Source organism: Pogonomyrmex barbatus, unplaced genomic scaffold, assembly GCF_055798465.1.
Source record: "Pogonomyrmex barbatus isolate J1 unplaced genomic scaffold, ASM5579846v1 scaffold3, whole genome shotgun sequence".
In the NCBI taxonomy this organism is placed as follows: domain Eukaryota; kingdom Metazoa; phylum Arthropoda; class Insecta; order Hymenoptera; family Formicidae; genus Pogonomyrmex; species Pogonomyrmex barbatus.
The window spans coordinates 18,763,079-18,790,791 of record NW_028297127.1 but is presented as its reverse complement, the minus strand read 5'-3'; the positions used below and the strand labels follow the sequence as shown (position 1 = coordinate 18,790,791).

Sequence of the window (27,713 nt, the reverse complement as noted above, 5' to 3'; positions counted from 1 at the left end):
GATGTTCGTAATTTAAATGTCAACGCATCCCTTAATTAAATCGATTCATTAAATCTGAAGAAGATTAAGTAAAATTAAAATCCTATTAATCCCTTATCATATTAATTGTTATTTATATCTCTTGAGAAATATTTATCAAATTTATAAAATATCAAATATATAAAATATATAAAATTATAAAATTTATAAATATATATATAAATGTGTTTGTTTCATTTACATATATATATATATATATGCTTTGTTACAATAATACAAGCTAACTTTCATTTTAATAATATTGCTATCATTTATATATGGAATGAAAAATTGTTACCTTTTCACGCACACACGCACGCACACACGTATGTACGTACACACTGATAGAATGCGATATCGATAATCAGATAAGGCGAAGAAAAGAAACCTGTTATGTTTAAAATTGCATTATAGCAAGATTTTTTTCTTCAAATTGTTTACATATCTTTTCTACATACAAATTCGCCACGCTAAAATTTACATCAAAATTTTTAAATAAGTTTTTAAATAACATTCAAAAATGACAAGTAGGAAGAAAAAGGTACATACAATATAATGAAAAACAATCACATTCATAGTTTTACAATTTACGATTGCGTTAAAGTCGAATTCGAGTTGATTACATCGAGTTTTATTAGCCTATCTAAAATCACAGCAAATTGTAATCAAGTAATATGATCTAGAGTGCATTCTCAGATTTCTATTATCATGATACTATTTAATCTAGAAATTATCTGCGTGTTAGATGATTTTTATTGCAACAAGATGCTGTTATAAAATGCATCTCATTCCTTTTCTTCTCAGACACTTCACTAACGTAACAAAACTCATGTTTAATAGCCTTATATCTAAATTATTAGTTAAATAATTAATACGCATAAATTAATTTTTTTAAGTAAAGCAATATATATATATAACTATAATATCCAGATAAAAGACATAATCAATTGAGCTTAAAATATATGAAATATCAAGCTTCTCAAAAAATTTCTGGCCTAATAAATAATGATCTGCCACTGCAGATAAAATAGGCAGTCTTATAAAAAAATACACTATATTAATTGATGTGAATGCGTAATTCTTTGCATGCATAATGTTCAAGTATTTTGCATTCGATTAAGTGTGCCTCAAGAATCATATAAAAATAAAACGTGATTTCACATAAATATTTCATATAATATAAATATTTCTATGAAATCTAAGATATTCGAAAAAAATTGGACAATTTTTTGCTCTTATTTCAACCTTATTGCCTTCCATTATACATTAATACTAGGCAAACAAAGATTTGGAATGATTGTTTATATATAACCATAGATAACCTGATAACATTTTTTTACAAATTTTCTTACAAATGCTGTATAACCAAAACTTTGGAAAAAGTCTATAGATTTTATTATGTATATTACCAACAATCATATATCTGTTATCTCTAAATTATAGCAACTTTTCAATTGACAATTACATCTATATCTAAAGTATTTTAAACTCATCATGTGTTAAGAAAGTCAACGTATTTTATAAATTTGTTTTATTTCATGCGTTTATGTTTTTGTTTTCGTTTATTCATATTCTTTTTTATCAGATTTTAAACTTATTTGAAATTCTGATTCATAAATTCTTTTTCGCCTTCAGACTATTTATTCAAATGAAAAAGTTATAAGTGCTACGATTGTATCTTATCAGATTCATTTTCATCTAATAATTCCTTAATTTCTGATTCAGGAGTGTCAGATGTTTCGCCTGGTCTTTCAACTACTTCAATGTCTGAGTCTAAGAAATAAAAAAAAATTGTTCAAATACTGATATTCGTTCTGATGCATTCATATACATCATTTATTATTACAAATCAATAACAAAGAGATTAAAATAAAATTGTTAGAGAAAAAAATAACAGAAATATGTAAAATAACAGAAATACCTGTATCTGATTGCGTGCAGGTTTCCAGTTCAGTAAGTTTTATTGTCTCTTCATCTTTATTAGGTAGATTAGCTTCGGATGTATTCAAAACTGTAGCAGGATTATCAAAATCTAATTTTGGAGCAGAAGGTTTTTGTTTTCTCGCGGGATTCCAGAAACCACAGTAACAACATCTGAACGCTATAAAAAAGATATAAATAATATTTAAAATATATTTTGGTTTAAAAGATCTTTTATCAAAAATCAGTGTTTTCTTACTTACCGAAATATTCAAACTCTTCTTTCAAAGCCATTCCATTGTGTGATTCGCATTGCCGACAAATTAAAGCATAGCGATTTGAAGGACCATCACCTACTAAGTAATCGACCAAACGATCAATCACTGTTCTTTGTTGCGGCAACACAGGCCGTGGTAATGGTGATCCTAAAATCAATTCATTAGGTATTCATTAATTTTTTCCACATTTTTTTTCCATATGTTTAATGAATTTATATGATAGAATCTTAAAATATTGCATACAATATATTTTCAAAAAATCATTTTATATTACGTATTACTTACGGAAACCTACAGGTGCAAGATTAATTACTCTAGACTGGAAAGGAGTATTTGAAGGCTGATTAATCTGTTTAATGGTAGGTGACGTTACACCAGGAGCAGATACACCCATTTGTATATTTTGTGATTGATTCTGAGTCGGTATAATTCTTCTTCTTAATTCTGTGGCACCAAGCAGAGGAGATATTACGGCCTGTGGTGTAGAACGCCGAGGTGTATCAGATGGCGCCGGTACTCTTTGAGTAAGCTAAAAGCAAAATCATTAATTTGACCTTTTGTATTTAAAAATATTATGCTTTCAAAAAAGTAATATCTTTTTAATATAGTGTATTCCTCATAATTAAATTACAAGCTTTACCATCACCATTACGTATATTTTGCTTGTATGCTCATAAGACCATTATGACGATTACTCATGAATACAAATTCTAAAATACAAACCTTTGGAGTTAACTGTAAAGAAAGAAATAAAATTTAATGAGTATAAAAATAAACTTACAAATGCAAAATAAGATAATGTAAATTATTAGTAATATTAATTTTTATTTCTAGCTTTTTTAAGCTTGGTTTATTACATTACTTAATTATATTCGAGTAAATATTTACTAACTAGAATTTAAATTACAAGAATAATACATACACATACATACGCGCACTATACGCGCACGCACGCATGCATGCACACATGCATGCATATACGAACATAAGTGCTACTTACTGGTGTCATAGTTAATTCATCTGGTGCAAACTTTAATAATATTTCTTTAGCTTTTTTATATGTTTCTGTTTCCGTAACTTCATTTAATATCTTTTTCTTCTCTGCAATAATCGTAGATAATTTTTCTTGGGTGTGAGTTATTTTACGATTATAATACCATGAAACCATTTTCTTTGTTAAAAGTATTCTAAAAGAAAAAGACGTGTAATCACATTTTCTATAGAAAAATTTACATATTATATAATTATAATAATAAAATATGCTTACAAAATTGGAAAAAATAATAATGGTGTTATATAAAATATTTGATCATATAATGAAGCTGGGAAGAAACAAAAATAAAAGATGAATGCTGTCATAATGTAAAGGACAACTCCATAAATAATAATCGTTCCCACAATCTTCTTATGTTTTTGTTCCGTGGTCTGTCCATAATGTTGAATTTCTTTGATTTGCTATTAAAAGTTATGACAATTAATTATGACAGAAGTTATGTAATATTATCTTATAATATATACATGCGTATATATTGCAACGTGTATATACACTAACAATAAAATAACTTACTGCATCTAAATCCTCCAAAATTTCAATGGTGGTTTTCTTTTTCTAGAAATCATAAATTTTACATCATAATACATGCTCTTAACAATATTTATATGCGTACACATACATACATACACACACACACACGCGCGCGCGCGCGCGCGCGCGCACTCACGCACGCACGCACGCACGCATATGCTTCCTTATACAGAGAAAATATTTAACAAATCTCACGATAATAGCAAAGAATAAATTCTCACAAAAAGTATAAAAATACAAAATAAATTTAATTAGAAAATATGATAAAATACTAACTAATCATGAATAATAAAAAAAAAAATGTGATTTTAAAAATATATAAAGTACATATATATATATAAATACTTTTTCATATTTCATATATTTTTACAGTAATTATATATGCAAATTTGACATATAAGCATAGCCGAAGGAGCAAAGTAAATAGTTATTAGTCAAATCAAACAATTCCATTTCAATTTATAAATACATCATGCATCATTCACACATCCGTGATATAATTTTTTCGATGATGCATTTAAATTTAGAATCAAGTTTGTCATTGAATGTTAATGTTGACTCTTTCACGATTTCCTGGCGGAATAAATTTACTAATCGATTTTGTTTACTCATGGAATGATTCCCGAGAAATCGCCGATTCGCCTCGCGAATAATAAAAAAAAAAACATGCAACTCTTTCTCCTCGCAAATAATAAAAAAAAAACATGCAACTCTTTCTCCTCGCAAATAATAATAAAAAAAACATGCAACTCTTTCTTAGCAAAGAAATATACTAGAAAAGGATAATATAAACGTTACGACTACGTGTCACTTTGCATTTCGTGTGTTTAACAGAAAAAAATATACAGAACAGTTTTCGGTTCGCGCCAAGGTTGGTGCGATTTACACAGCCACGAATCTGTCGTCATCCAAACAGATTCGTAGCTATAAATAGGTCATGAATGACACTTGGAAATATCAGTAATTATTTAGTATGGATAGATAAATGCGGGACGCCGTATAAATGTCGTTGTTAACCTCAACATAAACGTTAGTGGGAAAACCTGGACACGAACGGCCTGTTCCATACTCACCTGAAATCTGGATAGTATTATCCCCATATTACTGATTATAATGAAGATTGATTATGCGAATAACTCCTCGTGGATGTCGATCGCAGACGCATCGGCGACGCACACCAGACCGACATAAAACCGCCTCCCGATCCCGTTTTAAAATAGTTCTCGTCCTACCCCTCGGGCCGGTTGTGCCGCACCGCGCCGCGCCGCGCCGCACCGCTCGATACGATCCAAATTTAAATCGCCGCCGCGCCTTTTGTTTCGGTTTTATTTATAGTCCAGATCGTCTACAGATCGTTTGGCGCGTCGTCGACCGCCAGACGGTCATTATCATGATCGACGCGGGCGAAAAGAAAGGAACGGACACAAAGATCGACTCCAGCTGTCAACGGGTGCCCGCCAATGAAGTACTTGCCGCTCGTCGCTTGTCGCTCGTCTCTTCGTTGTTCGTTCCAACGTATCTGACGGATCGTGTGTCGCGTGGGATCGCGCAAACACAATTCCGTTTAGTTCCGCGCACTCGTGCGCGACTCCGTTCTCCCGCTTGGCGCTTGCCGCAACCGGAACCGCGCGTTCGGAAACTCATGAAAATAATGCGCACGAAAATGGTGCGCGCCGGTGCATTGTGGTGGCGGAAAGGCGTGTAAACCGATATTTTGAATCCTCTTTTATCGATAAAAATATTTTTAAAACTATTTTCTTATAACTAGCTTTTTTATTATAAGCCATTTTTATTATAAGCCATTTTTAAAGACAATTTTATTGATAAAAGAGGATTCAGAACATGGACCGTGTAAGTGTCGGTCCACAATAAGTATTTAATCTTTAAGCCGTAAGAAATTGACCAATCATAGTCGAGTATTCTTTTTATATTCGATTATAATTGGTCAATTTCTTCTTAAAACTTAAGAGTCGGCAGGAGAGGCTATGAAGACTTCTATCGGAGATAAATTCCTTTTCACCCATATTACGGCCAAAACGCTGCGAAAAAAGTTATATAATTATGATATATAATCATGATATATGATTTATAATCAAAATATTTGCCTGACAAAAGCTACAGAATGATTTTTGTAAGAAAATGTATGAAAATAAATAATTCATTTATGCGTAAATAGATTTTGCACTATAGGACAAGATGCAAATATTTTCATCTATTGTAAATTTTTTTTAAGAGCCAAATTGCAAAATCCGGCTCTGTAGCAAGAGTCATAATTTTATAAAAAATAGAAAAAGACTCATGGCAGAATATTGCTTCTACGAGATAATATATGGGTGTACTCAAATATCTGCACTGTAAATAAGGAGTAGATAATTACATTTATTTATTTAAGAGCTAAATTGGCTCTGTAAGTAGCTTCGTAATTGTAAAAAAAATTATCTTAACAAAGTTTCATGACGGAATATCGTTTCTATAAGACAAAATATAATATAATTGAGTACAGATACATATCTGCACTGTAAATAAGGAGTAAATAATCATTGTAGATCAAGGGGTCGATCATGTAACTTTTCCCCTAAGGCAGAAACGTGACAAATTTCACGTGAACTTACGATCATGTACAATTTTGCGGGTTCATGTAACTCTCTCAAACGTGAAAATGTGAAATTTTTCACACGAACTTTTTCGTCAGGTACTTTAGTGACGGAAAGGCGGAAATCTAGGGAATTAATAAATATGCTTCGGAATTAGAGAAGATTAGAGCTGCGTTAGGATTAAGTATACATAGTACATATACAATTGGTTATTAAAAGATGTATGTAGTACTGTACCAACAAAATAATTTTCATTAGCTATAAAACCTATGAAACTATGTTTCATGATTTCACTTTCCAAGCAGCATCCAAGCTACATATATAATTGCTGTACGTGAAAAGTTTCACGTGAAATATCAAGGTGTGAAAAATGAAAAATAAAAAGTAAAAAATGAAAAGTGAAAAATTTTACGTAAAGTTACATGATTGACCCCAAGTCGAAGTTAGCCCGTCACTCCTGCCGACCTTTAAATCATCTATTGTGGATCGACACTAATAGATCGAAGGATCTTCCGACAAAAGCCGAATCTAATCGAACCGGATATATGATATTATATGATAACCGGCTTTTGTTCCGATATCTATAGGTTTGTTTTTTTTTTTCACTGTGCACTGGAGGTGCGTTCGTTTTTAACGCTCATGCGCTGTAAACCTGGATCCTCATGCTACACCGGCATTTTGACATCGAGTGCTGATTGGTGAAAAATGGATAATGGGGATAAATAGTAAAGATTCATTCGTCGTTTTATCACTACTTATTTTTCATCAATCAACATCTGTGTCAAAGCGCTGGAGTCTGCATAAGGATCCAAATTAAGCACTCACGCTTATAAAAGTGCCATCACCTGTATGAAGATAGCCCCCCAACATTGAAAAACATAAAATTTCTATAGCTCATTCGATTGCTCATCGTTTGCACATGTACGCACATTTCAAATTTTCGTTTGCACACTTCTAGTAAAAAAGTTATTAACAAAACAAATTTCGGGGGGCCATCTTCACACTAACCTCCCAACTATGAGTAAATTAAATAAAAAATAGCTCCATTGATAGATATTCGTTTGCACATTGCCAAACAGGTCGATTTTTCGTTTGCACACCTCTAGTTAAAAAGTTATTAACAATTTAAGTTTCAGAAATAAGCGAGTTCGATAGATGAAGTGAAAATAAAAATATTGTGCTTAAAATGATATCAATCGAAAAGTTGTGGAGTTTTCATTCATATTCAGTTCTTGTTAATTTCTCATAAATCTATTGCATTATATTTCTCGTTCATCTTTAATATCTGTACCTAAACGTCTTCACACAGGTAGTGCCATCTTCACACAGGTAGTGCCATCCCATAGAGTGTATTGCGCATATCGCGCGTATCAAAAATCTGATCAATTGCAGACGTTCCGCTATTTTCGATACGCAGCTTTTCCGCCGAATCCATTATTGTAAATTTCGCGTCCCATGGAGCGTATTGCGTGTATCGAAAACCTGACCAATCGCGAACTTTCCGCTATTTTCGATAGAGTGACACCTATTTGACCACGTCCCGATTGACCATTAGCCACTCACAGGAGCCAGCGTCTAGAATTTTTCCACTGTTCAAGCGCTGTGAGTGGCTAGTGGTCAATCGGGTGTCATCCTCGAGGGAGGTTGAAGACACTTATCTGTTCCCGCCTGGGAACACTAATAAAAAAAAAAAAAAAAAAAAAAAAACGAAATGCTTAACACCTCGGTTCACGAGGCAAATGCACGCCGCGTTTTTCTGTTTTCTTCTTTTATTCTTTTATTTTGAGCAAAATCGATTGAGCGTCAATTTTATCAAAATCGGTGGTGATGAAGGGGAAGGGAATATTCTCAATAATTACCAGTTCCCACAGGAAAAATTTTATCTAAAATATTTAGTATCATTTATATCTGATACCAATAATCACCAAACCGATAAATCAAAATTAATTTTTTAGGATATCAGATATCTTATCTGTTTCATTATTGTTTTTTCAGTTTTTCAGTTTAACAATTCAACGATTTTATATAAGAATGAAATTTAAAATAAAAAACAATGTTTAAAGTGGTAAATAAAAATATGTTTATTAAAATTGACGAACCTTAATCCTATTTTCTGATTGCTGAAATCATATATTACAATATTGTCGAAGATTCCTCCTTCAATTTAGATCAGCAATTTTGTCGATCTACACTTAAATTTGATGTATATAAATTTGTGATTACAAATTGAATGTAGGTTTAAAGACTTGTTATATATACGTAATATCAATCATAATCATTGTTGCGTCGTTAATATTTCGAATATTCATGAACATAATTATTTACAAAACGCATGTTATAACGTAGACTAGATTGTGCTGTTACACAAATTGTTAAACATGTTACTAGAATATGGAAGTTTGTGAGATGTTATTAAAAACGTTTTCAAATAGTTATTAAATGTCAAAAAACATCACATAAAATAAAATCGCAGAAAATAAGTTATAAGAGATACATCGTATCTTTCACAGGTTATTAAAAAAATATATACATATAAAACACTAACTCTTCCTTATAAAAACTTTCGAGATTTTAAATACCGTTAAAAAAATTAATTACAGAAATCTATTAATATTGTGATGTATTAAAATGGAAGAAAAACTCTTAACTTTAGTCTCTTAACTCTATTTTTTTTTTTGCTATTTTTTTCTCCACCCAAAAAGTGAAAAGTACATAATTATAGGCAAGGAAAGAGGGGAAAGTAAAGAGAAAGTGGAAGAAAAGAAGGAGAGAGTAGAATTGCCATGCAATCAGAGAAGGAAAAAAACAGGTCCTTTGTATACGACGTATGTGTAAATAATTGCGTCATCGCATAAAAAGACAACTGGCTTACTTTATCTCGAACAGGAAAGTGAAATCTCACGAACTTCCTCCCTGCTTTACATATTACATGCAGTTTTGCATATCAACAGAATATATCAACATTCTCAGAAACAATCTCGAAATACGAAGAGAATCATATTGAATCATCAATATTTGTCGCAGTGATAAAATATCGATTAAACCTTTTTGCTCGGAACATATTGTGTTAACAATAAATTGCACATGTAACATGCGTAAATCGATCTTATTGTTCCGGAATTCAGTCAGAAAGAATATGATCCCTTCAGCTCTTTTTGCCATAGAATTTTCGATTCAATAAGTACAGGAGCAGGTTCACGTTGACCTTCGCTCTACCGAACATATCCATGCATGGTCTACCCTCGTATTGCAGCTCAAGTAGCTCTTGTATGCTGATGTCGATCTTCTCCAATTCGACACCCATGAACTTACAACGCACGGTGAAGACACCGCTGTGCTCTGTCGGGCTGATTTCGAAGATCACGTTCTTCATCTCCGTCGGGCTTAATGCTTGATCGACCTCCATCAGTATACCTTTCTCGTGCAACTTCCACGCGGAATATTTCACAGTCATCTTGGATCTCAGCTTGCACTGTGTGTACGCGTCCTTCTGCGTTGCCTGATACGCACGGAGCGAACTTTTGCCATTATGCAAATTCTGCAGGCAACCCTTTATGTACTCATTGTAGAATTCGACTTGCTCCTGGTAGTACCGTGTCTTTTCGTCTAATCGCACCTTTGTCGTCCGCAGCGTCTGCAACTCCTTGTCTCTCGCAAGCCGATATTTGCTCTTGTTACAAATGTCTCTCGCTATCGCGGTCACAATCGTTTGATAACCATCCGCGCGACTTACCCATCCCTCGAGTTCAAGCTTATTGAGATACGCGCGCAACTGCATCTTGCAGTCGTTTATAGACGAACTTTCGCGAATCGTTGGCGACATGGACGAGTAGTCGAACAATTTCACGCACATCGGAGAGGACGTGGTTTCCAAGGACTCCACTAGAGTTGGCTTCTTTAAGAACGGAATAACTGACACAAGTAATTCTTTCGCCTTCACAAAAAGGTTGCTCAGATTCGTATCATCGTCCCGCGGCACCTGGAATTTGTTGGCCAATACCAAGCACACCTCCTGCTTGCTGTATCGTGCCAAATTTGCCTCGTACATCGTTTTAGATATTCCGAGCAACGATGCCACGGTCGGCGCCGGGCCCAAATCGTCCAACAGATCGTGCAGAGGATCGGAGGGATCCGGCGCTATCTGATCCTCATAGTTTAACATTAAAGCATGCATCTCGCATATTTCCTGCAAGGATATACATATCTCCGGATTTTGTATGAGCGTTGCCTCCGTATATTCGTGAATATTGAAATGTTCCTCGAGATTCTCCACTTGACAACAATACCGGAAGAAATTCTTGAACTTCTCATGACAGGCAATTATGAATTGATTCAAACATTCCAAATGTGGTGCCTCTTCGCCGAAACCTTTTTTCGAGGTAGAGAATTGAAGTACTTTGGCTATACTCGCTAGATTCTTCCTTTGGCAGGAGGATAATGTTCTGTCAACCGGTAATGTGATGATATCAAAGGTGTCTGGTGCTACAATCGCGGCGTTGATAAAATGATAGTATATCAAATTGCCGACCGCCTTTAAGATATCTTTCTCGGGAGCATGCGGAAATTTTTCCATCAGTGTGTTGTACAGCACCTTCGAGACATACAGCATCCCATAAGGGATGAGATCACGGGATTGCGTTATTCTGTCTAGAAACTCGAGGGATATCTTTTTCAATTGATTTATCGCTCTCGTGAGCGATTCCTGTACTGGGATGTGTTTCAGCGCTTGCTCTTGAGATACCGCGTGTGGCATATCCAAAGACTGGCCGCATTCCATTTCTAGCTTATTTCGCCAAAATTTATATATATCTACCGGATTTGTTTCTATACACAGATCCTTTTCCTCCAGCACTTTTTCGATCAATGGGCCTACGATCTGCTTCAACGATGTCTGACTATTGTATTGTTTCGCGTAATTGACCACCATTTCGCGAACTAAAGGCTTGCCGGTTAACACATCGGAGGGTTGATGACAATTGCACTTAATCTCTTCTCTCAATGCGCAACCAAAGAGCTTCAACAGTAGATAGTCTTCCCGTGTATTTGACCCGAAATTAAATAGCGTCAGAATAATATTCTTCAGGAACAATTTGTTCGATTTGTTACTAGGAGGCAAGTATAACAATTTGGACAAATATTGTGGATTTGTCTGTAAAGCATAGAACAGGTGTTGATAGCCCTCTAACATTCTACGACCTTCCCTCGTTAATGATTTGAGACCTTTGTATGCCGTCGCAGTGATATCGCTCAAGACATTTTGGTCCTTGTTCGCATTCTTCTCCTTCGCAAGAGTATCCAGACTTTTCCCATGCGCCACTACATCCTACGAAAAAAGCATGAGATATTTTTGGCAAACTTCCGATCTGTAAATGACTGAACTTTAGAGACATACTTGTAATGCTATTCTATTTTGGATCAGCAGTCCTATTTTAATGAACATGTTGTTCAATTGCTCCGACAGATTTTGATTATGCTTTATACATTGAACAACTTCGTGTTTTAATTTCTAAAACAATCATAAGAATAAAATTTTGAATGAAACAGAAATATGTGCACTCAATACAAATTATCATACTTGTAATTCCAAGTCCTTGTCATAATCCTCCGCGCTGAAACCTAACAACGTTGAAAAATATCTAACCACAGGAAACGACGGTTTCTCCGAGTGCAACAGGGAACGAAAAGCTTTCCTCGATGCACGACCTCGCCATAGAGCTTGTAACTTGATTATTTTATCTTCCTTCATAATACAAACAGTATTTTATAAAAAAATTGATAAAAAATACATGTGTTGAAATATTCAAAAATTCGCACTTACGTGTCTTTTATATCGACTTAATTTATCATTTCTGTCGTGTGTTTTTGTATTTAGTAATTTATTCTGACACGATCTGTTATCCTTATATGTTTTGTTGTGTAAAAATTTTTTCTGATGTACCAACATTTGTTTTTTCTTTTCCAATAACTTGCGATATTTTTTACGTTGCCTGATGCCTCTCCACCATGCTTGTATCATAATAATTTTTCTTAGATTATTATTGAAATAAGCATATTTATCAGCAATTCTTTTACGCAATAAATATCCTCTAATATATGCTTGAAATTTAGTAAGTACTTTTTGATCATATATCATATAATCTTCTTCCCGTTTCTCTGCTATGACAGATCTAATTGTTTCCTTTGAATAAAACGAGAAATATTAGAAATGCAAGCCTTTTATTCAGATATAAAATTCTGAGAAAAATACATACGTTTATATCATCTATAGTGAGATAGCAAGTTTTGTTAAAATATACCGGTCGTTGCCACGTATATTTTCCAGCTTTCAAGTCGATATAAATTTTATTTCCTTCGTTACTAGTATAGCAAATATATGGACAATTATATATTTTGCGCTACGTCAGAAATGAAATGTTAAATTAATAAATAAATTATATAAATTAATAAATAAATTATGTAAATTATATAAAACATATATTTTGTTCTCTATAAAAGTGCCTTACCTTCTGTCTCTGTAACTTCCGTAATTCTAGAAAACATCTCTCTTGACATTCTTTAGTAAATCCTTTACATTTTTTAAATATATTGAGCGTTTCCAAACAGTTGAGAACTTCTATCATATTATCATTCTCTACATACGTGTTGATATCGCACAGAAATAATATCGCTGTAACGCAAGTAGATTAAGATAATTTAAATTTTTATCTAATTCAGTAGATTCAATGAAAACAATGGAAAATGTATTTAAGAGTGGGAATGATGACGCACTTTCTTGGATTTCCTCGAGCTCTGATGTCACTGTCTTCGCTACGGTTTTGACATCGTCCAACCATAATTCAGATCCATCAGAGTCTTTCTCAAGTAAACGTTTTTTGAATAATTGTAAATAAAACTCTGCGTCATATGGATATGTAGGTATATCAAATTTCGCGGTAATTGTTTTTAAAGCTTTCATCATACTGTCATAATCATTTGTCGCTACAGCTCGATTAATCTGCTGCAAAATCTCTATAACTGTTTAAACAAAGTTCATTAATATTAATTCAACAACATGTGATATAAACAATTATTTTTTTTTTTACCTTCAAAACCTTCGTCACATTGTGCGTTCACTGAATCAATGCATTCTTGAATGTCGCTATAAGTTAACAGAGAGCATTCTTGGGACACTTTTAGCTTTGTTTGTCGAGCCATCATCAATGCTCGAGCATACTTCACTTTGTTATATTCATCTAATCCCTATGATGATTATGATAATATATTAAAATAATTTGCCTCTATATCAATGAAGAAATAATCCCAGATCATTGTTATACCTACACTTAAACGTGCATTAGGATTCGACAGCTTTTCATATATGAAATCTGGATTTCCTGTGTCTACCGCTTTGGTGATAGCAGCAATGATAGATAAGACAGGGATGCAAACTATTATGTCTTCATAAGTAATATTAATCTATCCAAAAAACAGTTAATTGAGAAATCGAGACATTAACTAGAAGAAATCGATGCAGTAAAAAAGAAGTTGTCTATATATGTAGAATTTTATTTTATATTATGTAGAAATAGCTATACTTTTTTTTCTACTTTTCTGTCAAAAGCCAAAATGTCATAGCTGTTTCCATACAATTGTACAATATAAATTAAAATTTTATGTATTTTTGTATAATAAAGAATATGCGGCATACATGATCTTACCTCAGAATCTATATGATCTTCCTTCATCTCTTGATAATATAATGGAACTGCAAATTCATCGATACAGTGAGAGATTTCTAGATAAGGGTTTTGTAAAATTTCATAAAACTTTTTTTTATCTGCAGATTCTAAAGCTATATTTAGACATTTTACGATTTCCTCTCCTGTAACAGATTGGCATTATAATTCGATATTTATATTAAAATATTTAACTCTCTGAATAACACTAACGTTTGCGACGTCGTTGTGCGTTTTCGTTTCCTTTGTCAATCGCTTTTTGAAATATATCTGTCCAGTATTGAATGCTTTCAGATGGATACATGTCATTCCATTCAAATTTATCCAACATCAGCGTCAATTGTTCCTTGTAATCTTTAACATTCTCAGAAAGTATATTCTATGGAAGAATGTATATTACAATCAAAAATTTAGTAAATAATCGTTGAATTATAAATAATTTTGGCTATACCTTGAAAGATAATGTTGGCACTTTTAAAACTGTTATTAATTCAGCGTCATCATGTGATAAAGATGAAACAATAATTTCCAATGCACAAGAAGCTGAAACATATATTTCATATAGTATTTTATTACAGCAAATTAAACTAGATTTATAAAAATCATCTAAATAAATTTTATAATATTTACCATTTACATAATTAATATGTCCCTGTATTTCTGCTTGTGTTAATAATTCATCATACACATCCACTACGTAACTATCATTGAGGGACTGAACAACATTGTATAAATTGAAAAATCAATGAAAATATATCTAAATATATAAGAAATTACGATAGGTAGAAATTAGATATAAGAAATTATGATAGATCAAATACCTTGTTAAGCGCTGCCTCTACTTTTGCAGCTTTAGCTTCCGATAATGCCTTGGCATATTTCTCTATATATGAAGACTTAACGTTACTTAATTGCATTTCTTTATTTCGAAGTTTTTGTAAAATTTTATCATTGTCCTGAAAGCACACATAGTTAATATTGCTATGCAATAAAACCGTTTTCGAAATAAACATACATTATCTATTATAGCTTGATTAATTGCAACCACAGCGGCATGAAGAGTGGCTGTATCTATAGCAATACTATTTGTCAACAAACCACCTATTTTTTGAAAAGCAGGCATTTGGATGGCATGTTCCTGTAATTCTTTACTAATGGCATCGATCTCTTCCTCTGTAAAAGAATGGGACAATATAAGAATATAATAAATATCTCTATATCTTTCAAGAACCAAAGATATTAAAAAAATGCATTCTATAACGATCATTTTATCTAAAGTATATCTTATTTAGTAGTATATTTTCTAGATAGCATAAACAAAAAATATACCAGAAAAATTAACTTTTCCATATAAATCAGGCATTGGTGGTGCTTTTCCATATTTGAATAAATGCTTGCTGAGAGCATGGATGCAATATATCAATCGTGGCATATTTTTCTTGTCATATATATCTGTCGTTTCTGGCAAAAATGTCTGTAAAGAACAATTCTTATAAATATGCTTTTATGTATTGCATCAACAATATATTCTGTTGCTACATCAAAATTACTTTGTACATACCAATGGCAATTGTGCAGATTCCAAGCATTTCAGAAAATAGTTTATATTATCGGTATGACGGAATTGCAATCCTGCAGCCTTGTACCTACGTTGTTCAGAATCATAGATTTTATTAAATGGTAAAATATTAGGTGCCATGAAGTGTCCAAGTTTGGCCAAATATACACCATTGCGAAGATTCTCTTCTAGCTCTGTTGATAGAGGTAACGACTCTCTCAAGCAGGCTTCCATCCATCTATAAAAGAATAAAGACTAATAACTTTGGTCTGAAAAATATAATAAAATATATTATAAGATTTATCCATTATATATTTTACTTTTTAGCTTCTTCCAAATGACAGAGATACTGATATGACAAATCTCTCTTGCGTTCTTCATCCATATCCTTTGCAGATATTTTAGTATCCTCTAAAAACCATTAATTTAGAATATTTAAAAAATATATATGTATTTTTCATTCAAGTATATTATAAATAGAAAAGTATAAACTTTTCTATCCCATAACATCAATAACTAATATTGTAATATTCGTCATTAGTACTAGAAATATATAATTTGTATCATATAAATCATAGATTTTCAGTACTGGATTTTCAGTGAATATCAGAACTCAACCAATGTCACAGATATTTACTCTAATAAATATTTCTTTTTTTTTCTATTATTTATTCTCTGTCACTTTCAGACTCTCTCATGTTGCGCATACAGTACACGCACGTGCAAAATTAGTAATGCAATTATACGTGCATATGTGTAAATTAATAAGTTATTTATGATTTGTTTAACTATCGACGCTTTTAACTTCGACGAGATGTCGAATAAAATGACAGAAATTCGTAATGCAGTCACAGACGAAAAAGCGACCTATTATTATGTACCTATTATATGTACCTATTATTATTAATCGGCACGCTGAAAGAGCGATCGCCGACATTGTTACCTTTTCTATCCCTTGTCAGAATACCAGTCATATTGACCATCCTGGAAGAGAACGCTGTCAGACGCTGTCAGACGAAAAATGAGAGCACAGGTGAAAAACATTGAGCGATACGTTACAAATTCAAATTTATTATTTCGTGGCAGCACCGATCGGTGCTGGCAACCACGCGAAGCGAACGGTCCTAGAATGTCAAAAATATCTAGAGACGCGACATATTCGATTTGTAAGGGTCCATTTTTAAGTGAAAGATCTTAGATCTGTTCATTTAAGGCTGGTGTCTCATCGAAAGAACCAAAAGAAAATTCGTTCATTTTATTCGTTCTTTTGCTGTGATTAGTTCGCGCATTCCGTTCCGCTGTAGATTTCCGCGCCATGGGACACCAGCCTCACGCTTCATTTTCGTGCTTGAAAACGCTGAGCTATATATAATTGAATACAACGGATTTATATTTATGGTTACATTATATTACACTTTCCACTTATTAAAAAATAATTTTTACGTAATAATATTTTCGATATGTACCTTAAAATTTATTTTTTGTTGCTCGACTGCATTAAAGGTTTCATGTATCGCTCACTTAGCGTCAAAATAGGTCACGTGATCAAAAATGATTATTCAAATTTCATTATTCTGCATCAAGTTTGATCACGTGTCTTATTTTGGTGCTAAAAATGAGTGATCTAAAATACGTTAAAATTTTTTTGCTTTCGTTAAACTTCACAAAAAACAGACTTTAAATATTGAGCATCTAGCTTAAATAAGATCTAGACATTTAAATATGATCAGTTTGGTCATTCAAAGCAAATTATATAATGTTATCGAACATTCTCAGAGCAATTAAAACCCTTTGCTATCGTAATAATAATAAATAATAATTAATAAAATCGCAATAATTATAACAATTTCAAATAATCCATGAGCACGTGGAAGGGAAATCTTGATATCCCGAATGTATCGCGATAATTTCCCCAAATTTACATATTGCGAGTTCACATGAACGTAGACGCGCACCGGAAGTTTGACTGTTCGTCGCGATGTAGCGCGACGGTCGATCCTCCGCGGGACTGACTCAGCCGGGGATCGAGGGGCGCGAGGGATTGTTACTTTCACCCGATATCGTCGGTGTATCTCCGGCCTAAGGGTGGGTCTGTTTTTCGTGCGGGAGGGGTCGCGTACGAGCGGCGGCCGCGTACGTGTGGCGAATCGGCGCCGTGAGCATCGCTTCGAGTCGTCGTTCTCGTGTGGCAAGTTACGTGGAGGAAGGGCGGCTCCGTAAGGGATCGCCCGGTCGCCTGGCCCTCGATCCGGCAGTTACGACGACAACGACGATCGAAAGCGGATGGAACGCGGCGCTCTTCGCACGCTTCTTCCCTGATTCCCCGCTCCCATCGGTTTGTACAAGGGAAGAGAAAAAAGAGAGAGAAAGAGGAAGGAAGAAAGCCAAGGAGACATAAGGGAGAGAGAGAGAGAGAGAGAGAAAGATAGGGAGACAGCACGCACGAGCCCCCCCGGCACGTAGGTACGCTCCAGTCGTTCATGGCTGCGGCTCGGGGTGGGGGAAAACAAGCCGTGTAACGACGTAAGATCCTAAAAGCTCTTTATGCAGGAATATGTCAAGTTTAAAAATCGGTAAGTCTAACGCACGGTTAGCCGGCGCGCGCGTCTATGTATCTGTCCGTTCGTCCGTCCGTCCGTCTGTCCGTTCATCCGTCCATCGTCTGTCTATCTGCTCATCCGTCCGTTCATCCATCCATCCATCCAGCCATCCGCCCGTCCGCTTCTTGCGCTTCTCGCACGATTCGTAGCGCGTAGGTTGTGTCGCTCGGCTGTTTCTCTTCCGCGAGAAAAAAAGAGAGAAAGAGAGGGGAAAAAGAAGAAAGAGAAGCAGACGAGCCGTCGGACAGCCGTGGTCGCTCATGGTAGTCATGGTAGAGTCAGTATCGCTTCGATTGCTCGATTTCCCATCGGCGACGCCTCGCCGACCGTTTTCCGACCCGCCGGCGTCTCCGGTCGGCGGATCGTGGATCGACCGACGACAGCTCGCGCGGATGCGACACGCCGGACGATCCTCGTGCTCCGACGCCGCGGATGCTTCCGCGAATGCTTCTCACCGCTTCTCGTTAGAGAGCATTAGCCGCTTGTGCGACACAAGCGGAAGCAGAGAACTCGGGGGGTGACGAGATGGGGCGAGATCACGACGAGCAAAGTGCCTTGCTCCATTCTACTTTGAGTCATCCCCGGGGTTCTCCTTCCTCTTAGAAATTGCAAAGGGATAGAAAGAACAGAAAAGTTGGGAAAATCATATGTCATATTGTCATATATAAGTAGAGTTTTCTTTAATAAAACGCATTTTCTTTAGAGGCTTACTTAATACGAATTCGGTTTTTAAATTTTTAGACTGATAGAAACTTTTTTTTTTCCTGTCGAGTTAGTTATGTATTAATTTTTAGTACCGATTATATTTATTGGCTTACATAGCGTCGTCTACTGCATGTATACATATTTGTATTATAGTACTGTGATAAATTATGTGCTGTCTATAGAAGTATTATTATTATATTAGCATAACCGTCGCTCAGTCCAAGTAATATAATAGGCGGTGCGACGGTCGTTGATTTATATGCCGCTTATAGCAGTTTCCAACGTGGCTTATAACGTTATTAATCATCGGTTTGATTTGCTTGCAGGAGTCGAAACGATTATCTGTTGTAGCGGTGTTATTTCTCCCGACACACAGTGTCGTTATTTGGATTATAGAGTAAACTCCGATAGGAAAATATTTATGAAGTTACATGATCCTTGAACTTTTGTCATCTGTGATTATGTGGATATATCTGAGAAGGAAATACATGTAGAAATATCAATAGTTTAATTTCAGCATAATATTTTGGCAATAACAATATATCTACAATCTCATTTGTTAATTTATGATACCATCTTTATGTAAAGTTTGCACAATTTGCCTATCGGGGTACTGCATGACTATAGAAAAGTGAAGGTTTCCACCTCTACCAGTGTGGGGGTAACTTTAACATCAATTAAACCTATTCCTTATCTTTTTCAAACTTTTAAAACTTTAATTTTTAAAATTAGAAAAAGATATAGAGTAGTTTGAGGTCAGAGATTACTCTACACTTCGTAGAAATAGACATTAGACGAGTAAATGAGTACGTGTAGAATGGGTCATTAACAATTTGTATTGTTTCATTCCTGCTATAATATGTGTGGAAATTTGTTCGAAATTCTTTTATATAATTCTAAATTCTCAGATTTAAAAATAATTTTGTTGATTAATAGTAGCACTTTACGCATCATTAGACTCTCTTCTTTTAGTTCTCTGAAAGTCGCAAATGTCTTTCCGAGATTGGATGACCCGCTCTACGACGCGCGTATAGTTTTCTAAGTATTATATGATAAAAATGAAGTTCTATCTGATGATCTTGTGCTAATGATCGTTATTTTGTTTTCCCCCCAAAGTGTTGGTAATGCACTTGCTTGCGCTACCCTTGAGAACGATGGATTCTGACCAAAGAAATCAGCAGGTGCATCTCAGCACTGAGCAATAAAAAATAAAAATAGATAAATAAAAAAAAATAAAGCGAAAAAACTAAATAATGAATGCCTGCTGCACTCACGCCGTCGACTCTGTACAAGCAGACTTAAGATTTGTTGAAGTAGTACGTGAGTAGCGGCTGTTCACGCCACACACTCAGCTGTACATACAAATCTCTAAATACATATATATCGTCATATATATATATATATGTATTTATTCTTACGCACATGGCAGCCATGAAGCATGGTACGTTTTATTTTTTTTTTTCGTACGCTTTGCTTTGTATGTAAATTTCTTTTTTGATTCGCGTATCGACGACGCTCTCATCAGGTCTCTACATATTTTATTATCTCGAGTGTATTTTGTAAATTTACTGTATCTGTGTCGATTTCTCTGAAAATATCAAGATTTTTTAATTTTTATATTTCATATTTCCTTTTCAATCTCAAAATGGGTAGCTGCATATTAATGATTGATTTCGTATTGACTGTGACATTTGTTGTGTGAATTTGTAAAGTACATATTTTTTTTGAACAGAATAGATAGAATAACTTTTGTGTGATGATTAAGATTAGTAAGTTTAGTTTTGTATGTTCTATTGTCGAGAAAACAGCGTAAGAACCTGATGATTTTGTTATAATTTTGTCAAGTTGTACGTGTTAATTACTCTTAATATTCATAGTTAAAAATCAAGAATGGAAGTTAATAACTGATGATTTCTAGCGAAGTGTTCGTAGTAAATATCATGTATCATATATAACTAAACGGTCGTTAAATTAACGTTAACAAAAGAGAAATGTAGTTGTGTAACGTAATCGTTTCTCATGCATCTTCGTATCGATATGTGCAATGGTAATAGCTGTGATATATATTTCAGGCAAGACGAGTCAAGACGACGTATGTTACGTTGTCGCCAAATATGACTATGGGGCTCAGGGCGCCCAGGAGCTAGATTTACGTAAGAACGATCGCTATCTGTTACTGGACGATTCGAAGCATTGGTGGCGAGTGCAAAGCGCGAGAGGACAGGCAGGCTATGTGCCGAGCAATTATGTTAAGAAGGAGAAGCCTTCGCTGTTCGATAGTATTAAAAAGAAGGTCAAGAAGGGCTCCGGTTCCAAGACCCTGCCATCCAGTAACTCGCCGTCCCGGGCGGTTGAGTCCCCGATCATGGCGCGACGTCTACCGGCTGATCCGAGCGAGGCGATCGGCACGGCGGTCGTCAAGTATAATTATCAGGCTCAGCAGGCGGATGAGTTGTCCCTCGTGAAGGGCACTAGGATCCTGATACTCGAGAAGAGCAATGACGGCTGGTGGCGAGGCCAGAGTGGCACTCAGGCCGGTTGGTTCCCCTCTAATTACACTCAGGAGGAAGGCGATGCCGACGATACGCTGCACACGTACGCGATGGCCGAGAATGTGCTCGACATCGTGGTAGCTCTCTACTCATTCTCGTCCAACAATGACCAGGAGCTATCGTTCGAGAAGGGCGACCGCCTCGAGATCCTCGACCGTCCACCAGCAGATCCCGAATGGTATAAAGCGAGAAATAGCCAGGGACAGGTCGGGTTGGTGCCGCGCAATTATCTTCAGGAGCTCAGCGAATATTTGACGCAACCATACCGCGAACGTGGTATGACAAGTAGTGAAATCAGCCAGGGAGATTCTCTCGAACGAAGGCCAGACCCCGGTGATCGGCCGCATCTCGTCGGCAAGCCTTGGTACTACGGTAGTATTACGCGCTCACAATGCGACACGCTGCTCAATCAACACGGCCACGACGGAGATTTCCTAATCAGGGATAGCGAAACCAACGTAAGTACAGTAGAGTACATTGTTGTGTTCGGTGTAATGTAGTCGGTTATTCTTCAGTCGAAGCTTTGCATTTGAAAATTTCTGTGTCATCCTCTTGCTTATCTAAATAATTTCAATATAGTTTTTCAAGATTTGACTAGATTAAAAATTTACTTGTTCAATAAATCCTTGATAAATACTGTCAATAAATACTATCGTTAAAACAAGTATAATGTACAGGAATAATCTGCCGTCGTTATTCATCGTTCCAATTATTTTTAATTTTTAGATGGGCGACTATTCGGTATCCTTGAAAGCACCGGGACGTAACAAGCATTTTAGGGTACATGTGGAAGGTGCATTATACTGCATCGGTCAGAGGAAGTTCCACACGCTAGATCAACTCGTAGATCATTATCAGAGGGCTCCAATTTACACCAATAAGCAGGGCGAGAAGCTATATTTGGTGCGCCCACTACCAAAAGGCAATGCCAGTAGCAACGGTTGCTAGATGAATTCGTGCCATGAAGAAAAAAACAGTCCATGCGCTTTCAAATGTATCGCTAAGATACGTGACGCCTGCCTAGTAATATCAATATCACACATCTCGTACGTTTATACAATAACAATTAATATAATTGGTCTACTCGTATATTAGTGTTTCTCGATTGTTTTTCTCCATTTTACACAGTGAAGTATAATTTATTACTCTAAGTGAATCGTATTACACTCCTCGGAGCTTCCAGATTACTCAGCAAACGAACAAACATTTAATACGGCAGCTACGTGAAACTAATTGACAACACACAAGGCTTATCTTTATATTCATATGTAATTGTAAAACGCGAACCGACTGTTATTACGATTAATAATATATTACAACTGCATATAATATAGACTGCAAGTGTAATGAATCAAGTAATAAAAAATTAATTATCATGCAATTATGAACGATTAAGTGGATCTCTACTCTAGAGCTATTGGTATTGAATTATAACAAAGACTAAGTGTTCATTTGTGATTTTGTATTTATATTAGAAGTTTTTAAGTAAATAAACTGTATTTAAGTGTGCATAAGACATAATATGTTCTCTCGACTTATTTCCTTTGTCTGTTTCAATAATAATTGTAATACAGATACATATATGTTTAAAATTGCTGCTGCATAGATAAAGCATTTCATTTTTATTTAAACACTGCTGTATCGCAGAATTATTTTTTAAAATACATTCTTTGAATAAATAAAATATCGAAAATCTTAAAAATCTGCATCGCAAAAAAAAAATTGGAAGTATTGCCAAGTAATATTCACGATTAGTAACAAATATTAATCTTTATTAACGTGTATACTATATTCATAAATAAAAGTATTATTTCTTTTCATTTATAGATATGAGATTGGTGCTCTCCTGGATAAAAGTTAATGGCACTAATTGCCAATAAGATCACGTATATAACAATTTGCCTAATCTAAATATATTTTAATTCGCATTATTTGTTCGTAACTCCATTAAAATCTTACGTGTACATAATCATAAGAAGGGATTGTTCGAATTTCTTGTCATGTTACTCACTCCTGTGCCTACCTGTAATAACAATTAAACCGAATGAACGAACATGTCGAGCGAAAATATCTTTCCAATTTAGTATGAAAATTTAATAGATAGAATTATGATTTACCATAAATGGATTTGCGTGATATGCTGGTACCGTCGGTTGCCATACTTTGTTCGCTAATGGCGTCATGAGTTGACTCAATTGGAGTACATCTCCATTACTAGATGCACCGATACCTATCCATTGTGAATCTAAAAATTGTTCCAATATCAGATTAAATGTTATGACAAACTAAAGTTACCGAAGTAACTACTAGCTACTAAAGTATGACGAAAGATATAATATATTCGAATCTCAAATTTATGAATTATCTTGTTATTTTTATAAGTTAAAGATACAAGTATATATGAAAATTATACATTATGGATATTACATTCAACATAGCAATCATATTTTTTAAGAATCTTAACATAAGGACATGATTCTTATATCTTACCGTTATTTACAGGAAATTGGGGTTTGAACGGATTCGCGGGATTATACAGAGAGCTATCGACGGATTGAGTATTATTGTTGATCACGTTTGCAGACGGCCGCCATAAATCCCCCGTAAACGGATTTGAGATGACGTGCGTTTGATTATTCACTCCTATACTCCACGTGGCGTTTGGTGCTGCAATTGAAAGCTTTGTATACTTTTGTGCATCCTACACTAATCCGACAAGCATGCAAATAATTTACACTTTGTACGCTAGATATGATCTATAATCTACAAGAGATATTCACCGTTCGAATTATTTGCATTCCATGTAGACGCGGATAATGTGCTAGTAGGCTCTTCCTTCAATTGCGTTTGCTTCATCAGCGAGTCTAAGTCTTTGAGTGCCGCGTAACGATCCTCCGACGGTGGCGCATGTGCTCTATTCATATTCATCGTGCCATTTCCACCGACCTGATTAAACAGTGCGGACGTTTCCATACCTCAATAATAAAATTGTTCATTATAAGACAAGTGTTGTCCTGATCGGTATTTCGTTATTCTGACATAGGAACGGAGAAAGAGAGAGGTACGTCAAGTATCGCTACTCACTCTTTGCATTGTTGAAGACCGGATTATTGTCAAAGTTTGCGAAGAACGGTTGTGGCGCGATCGGCTGCTGGCCGAACTGGCCCGCCGGCGCTGTCGTCGCCGGGCAGAAGGGATCAGGAACTTTACTGAAGTCGGCAACGAAGTCCGTCGAGAAGTTGTTCGCGTTACTTGCCGATTCCGACTTTTGACTGACCGGCGTGGGCAGCGTCGTGGACGTGCTCGAATTCGGTACCCTTGGAATGTTGCTCGTTGACTGCGACTTCGGTTGTGCGACTGTGTTCTGATTAGCGATCGACGGATCCAGGTAGTATCTCTTCAGTTCGTATTTAGCGCTCATCAGGTCCTTCATCTTCTGCTCATCCTTAGTGTCGAAATTCTGCGGGGAGTTGGCATTCATGAGGCCGAGCCATATTCGCCTGCAGTATTCGTTGCCGTGCTCCTTTATGAAGTCTATCTCGTCTTGAGTGAACGTCGCCATGGATATAGACTTTACCCTGTGTGGTGGAGTCAGACCTCGTCTGGAAGGGCAAAGTGACGGCTTGTAGATTAAAGGACCAGAGATACAACGAAATAGATAAAGAGCAAAGGACTAAAAATAGAATTTTTTGAACGAGGAATTTCGACTTATAGGAAATCATGCTTCAGTCGATAAATATCAAAGTGTTTTGTTATTAGTCGAAAAAATTTTCCATTTTTAATTCTTTATATTTAAGTCTTTATTCTTGATTTCTGTTCAGTGTGTCTGAGTCTAAAGATTCTGACTCAATATTGACATAAAAATCAGATCGGCGGAGAAAGTCAAATTTTGTGTGATCAACATGACATCTATTACTATCAACATGATGTGATTTGTATAAACATAAAGTTTCTCATTACTTCAGAAATTATCGTCGTATCTTTTTCTAAGAAAATATTTATATAATCTACGCTTTCAAATCAATGGTCACCGATAGTTACAGATTTCTCTGAAAACTAAATGTTTTTACGCTAATGAGTCCAAAATCCATCTATCACGGAATATCAATTGAGAAAGAGGGGAGAAAGGGGAGGGACTGCAGAAAATCGATGACAACTTAGCAATTATAATTACGTCATGCGGGTGACTTTTTTTTTGCTCTTTAGAATTCTTTCGTCTCGCAATTTCCTTGGCTTCCAATCGACGCCAATCGTTAAGTTTCCGTGACGTATTACAACGACGCTCGCGTGCCTCTAATACGTCGTAGGACGCAAATATAGCAGTAACGAGATTTAAAAATCCGCACGTGCGCGCGCGTATGTGCGATGCACAATGCGGCAGAGCGCGAATGCAACGGCGGCGGCGGCCACGCGCAATGCGACTCGGGGCCGATTAAAGAGCGCGGAGTCGATAATCGTACTCGCGTTCTTTATCGCGCCTCGGCGATCGCGATTTCCCGGAAGGGAGGCAAGAAAAAGAAAGGGAAAAAAAAAAAATGCGAGAAGAATAGAAGTAACAGAGGGAAAAAATGCAGGCAGGTAGAAAGACAAGTAGAGAGATAAATGGGGAGACAAAGAGATAGAAAGAAGAGATAAAAGAGATAAATACATTCTATTCTTCGCCCTCGTGTAACATTTTGACCATTGATAACCAGAACTGCGCATAAAGAAAACGTCGACGCCGCTGATAGCGCTAACTTCCTGACTGTAGAAGCCGTCGACGGTTTAACGCGATGACTCATTTAGAATCGCGCGAGAGCACACAGTCTCTCCCTCGCTTTCTCTCCCTCTTTGCCTCTTCTTTATCAATCTATCTCTCTCTTTCTCTCTCTTCCTCCTCCTCCTCCTCATCGCGTCGCGATGTAATGCTGATTAAGAGGTCTGTACACGTGTACGTCGCCCGAAGCGATTCCGCGTTAGCGATTCTCGCGCGGAGGCTGCGTCCTACATAGACGACATCTTCAAGACGGCGGCGGCGATGGGATTTTCTCTCTCTCTCTCTCTCTCTCTCTCTCTCTCTCTCTCTCTCTCTCTCTCTCTCCTTCTATTTATAGCTTCGCGGCCAGGATCCAGGATTCGGAACGCAATAACGGATTCGGCGATACCACCGATATCACCACGGCTCGGCGACCCGCTGTGTCCCGAATCGCGGGGCTGGCCATCACGATTGTGTTCCCCTTCTCATTCTTTCTTTCTTTCTCTCTCTCTCTCTTTTTCTCTCCGAAAGAGATTATCTGGGAAGAGATCGGGACAATCAGTCGGGGTCTCTACTCGCGCACGATGCTGTTTCCCCTCTCGACATCCAAGACGAAGAAGATTTGACATTTGTCCAATGTCACACGCGCCCGCGCGCGCGCGCGCGCGCGGGGAGAAAAGGGACACGCGATGCGGGGATCTTCGGGTACGACGGACCCGAAAATGAATTTCCCGGGGAACGATCATCAACCCAGCAAGAGGATAGGTTTGCGGGGAAGCAGGGAGGGAGGTTAGAGGGAGAATAATGAGAGTCGGAGCCAGAGCTACTTACAGCATACCAGAGCAAGAAGTGCAGACGAACGAGCCGATCGTCATGTTGACGTAAGTCGGCCCGCGCTGGTTGCAGTCGAAGCATTCCTTGTTGCCCGGCTGCGAGACCAATTCACGGAGCGTCTTCAGGTTCCTCTCGTCTTGCTTCCTCTTCGTGGACGCCATCGCGTGCGTGTGTTCGCTCGTTCGTACGTGCAGATGTACGCGCGCGCGGGATTGCGCCTCGAGACGGAGGAGCCTACTTTGGATAGGCAATCGAGCTGTCGTGCGAGCACGGACGATCCCCAGGTACCAGGGATCGTGCGAACCACCTACGAACCACCTATCGCGCCGCGCCTGCAAAACCGACTGCGATGCGCAGCTACGTTCACTGTCCTGCTCGCTCTCTCTCTCGCTTTATCTTTCCTCTCTTTCTCCCTCCCACGCTCGACTTTTCTTATCTTCTCTGTCTCCGGCCATTGACAAGCATTGACGAGACGATAATGAGGATGTGTGAGAATATCCAATATCCAATAAGACAGTGTGGATCCTAGGGATTTCAACTGGTGCCATTTTTATTTCTAGAAAACGAATTCTTTCATTGGTTATCGAGCGAAATGTGAATTCGTCTGTTACTGTTTGAA

The 27,713-nt window shown here is 36.4% G+C and overlaps 4 protein-coding genes across 9 annotated transcripts; 1 reads left to right on the top strand and 3 right to left on the bottom strand.

Annotated features, from left to right (window-relative positions):
* Positions 1-409: 409 nt before the first annotated feature.
* Positions 410-5,433, bottom strand: Lnpk (zinc-ribbon metal-binding protein lunapark). 2 transcript variants are annotated; one of them, XM_011639774.2, is made up of 9 exons: positions 4,875-5,433; positions 3,784-3,825; positions 3,484-3,671; positions 3,217-3,403; positions 2,940-2,951; positions 2,502-2,745; positions 2,202-2,363; positions 1,940-2,119; positions 410-1,791 (listed from the first exon to the last, which is right to left on the bottom strand). In XM_011639774.2, the coding sequence occupies exons 1-9, from the start codon at positions 4,899-4,901 to the stop codon at positions 1,685-1,687; spliced, it is 1,149 nt and encodes a 382-aa protein (XP_011638076.2). In that variant the 5' UTR covers positions 4,902-5,433; the 3' UTR covers positions 410-1,684. The 2 variants fall into 2 exon arrangements, with proteins under 2 accessions (XP_011638076.2, XP_088935245.1); XM_089079119.1 differs by lacking the exon at positions 2,940-2,951.
* A 3,018-nt stretch (positions 5,434-8,451) lies between these two features.
* LOC105427787 (ras GTPase-activating-like protein IQGAP1) lies at positions 8,452-16,763 on the bottom strand. Of its 2 annotated transcripts, XM_011639695.3 has the most exons (19): positions 16,612-16,763; positions 15,989-16,079; positions 15,672-15,906; positions 15,440-15,584; positions 15,126-15,283; positions 14,932-15,066; positions 14,741-14,825; positions 14,562-14,653; positions 14,324-14,489; positions 14,093-14,256; positions 13,716-13,850; positions 13,478-13,634; positions 13,164-13,409; positions 12,899-13,062; positions 12,647-12,790; positions 12,214-12,573; positions 11,971-12,135; positions 11,788-11,901; positions 8,452-11,718 (listed from the first exon to the last, which is right to left on the bottom strand). In XM_011639695.3, the coding sequence occupies exons 1-19, from the start codon at positions 16,649-16,651 to the stop codon at positions 9,541-9,543; spliced, it is 4,974 nt and encodes a 1,657-aa protein (XP_011637997.2). In that variant the 5' UTR covers positions 16,652-16,763; the 3' UTR covers positions 8,452-9,540. The 2 variants fall into 2 exon arrangements, with proteins under 2 accessions (XP_011637997.2, XP_088935374.1); XM_089079248.1 differs by having other exon boundaries at positions 14,562-14,825.
* Positions 16,764-17,676: 913 nt separating this feature from the next.
* On the top strand, positions 17,677-23,046 carry dock (SH2/SH3 adaptor protein dock). 3 transcript variants are annotated; one of them, XM_089080305.1, is made up of 5 exons: positions 17,677-18,241; positions 20,090-20,293; positions 20,403-20,414; positions 21,046-21,983; positions 22,252-23,046. In XM_089080305.1, exons 2-5 carry the CDS (start codon positions 20,227-20,229, stop codon positions 22,471-22,473), a joined length of 1,239 nt encoding a protein of 412 aa, XP_088936431.1. In that variant the 5' UTR covers positions 17,677-18,241; positions 20,090-20,226; the 3' UTR covers positions 22,474-23,046. The 3 variants fall into 3 exon arrangements, with proteins under 3 accessions (XP_088936431.1, XP_011638000.1, XP_011638002.1); XM_011639698.3 differs by having other exon boundaries at positions 17,678-18,241; positions 20,090-20,414; XM_011639700.3 differs by lacking the exons at positions 20,090-20,293; positions 20,403-20,414 and having other exon boundaries at positions 17,678-18,241.
* A 230-nt stretch (positions 23,047-23,276) lies between these two features.
* drongo (Arf GTPase activating protein drongo) lies at positions 23,277-27,488 on the bottom strand. Of its 2 annotated transcripts, none has more exons than XM_011639696.3 (6): positions 27,092-27,488; positions 24,610-25,127; positions 24,306-24,500; positions 24,016-24,192; positions 23,643-23,770; positions 23,277-23,548 (listed from the first exon to the last, which is right to left on the bottom strand). In XM_011639696.3, the coding sequence occupies exons 1-6, from the start codon at positions 27,253-27,255 to the stop codon at positions 23,495-23,497; spliced, it is 1,236 nt and encodes a 411-aa protein (XP_011637998.1). In that variant the 5' UTR covers positions 27,256-27,488; the 3' UTR covers positions 23,277-23,494. The 2 variants fall into 2 exon arrangements, with proteins under 2 accessions (XP_011637998.1, XP_011637999.1); XM_011639697.3 differs by having other exon boundaries at positions 27,099-27,241.
* Positions 27,489-27,713: the final 225 nt, after the last annotated feature.

Coding starts and splice junctions, on each gene's coding strand:
- Lnpk (XM_011639774.2), bottom strand. CDS start 4,901: ATGGGGATAATACTATCCAGATTTCAG. Junction 3,672..3,783: donor TTTTGGAGGATTTAGATGCA/GTAAGTTATTTT, acceptor AACTTTTAATAG/CAAATCAAAGAAATTCAACA. Junction 2,364..2,501: donor TCTTGCACCTGTAGGTTTCC/GTAAGTAATACG, acceptor AATTGATTTTAG/GATCACCATTACCACGGCCT.
- LOC105427787 (XM_089079248.1), bottom strand. CDS start 16,651: ATGGTCAATATGACTGGTATTCTGACAAGGGATAGAAAAG. Junction 15,907..15,988: donor CATTTGGAAGAAGCTAAAAA/GTAAAATATATA, acceptor ATTCTTTTATAG/ATGGATGGAAGCCTGCTTGA. Junction 14,826..14,931: donor TAGAGGCAGCGCTTAACAAG/GTATTTGATCTA, acceptor AATGTTGTTCAG/TCCCTCAATGATAGTTACGT.
- dock (XM_089080305.1), top strand. CDS start 20,227: ATGAATGCCTGCTGCACTCACGCCGTCGACTCTGTACAAGCAGACTTA. Junction 21,984..22,251: donor TCAGGGATAGCGAAACCAAC/GTAAGTACAGTA, acceptor TTTAATTTTTAG/ATGGGCGACTATTCGGTATC.
- drongo (XM_011639696.3), bottom strand. CDS start 27,255: ATGGCGTCCACGAAGAGGAAGCAAGACGAGAGGAACCTGAAGACGCTC. Junction 25,128..27,091: donor ACTTCTTGCTCTGGTATGCT/GTAAGTAGCTCT, acceptor TTGCCCTTCCAG/ACGAGGTCTGACTCCACCAC. Junction 24,193..24,305: donor GAATGCAAATAATTCGAACG/GTGAATATCTCT, acceptor TTTCAATTGCAG/CACCAAACGCCACGTGGAGT.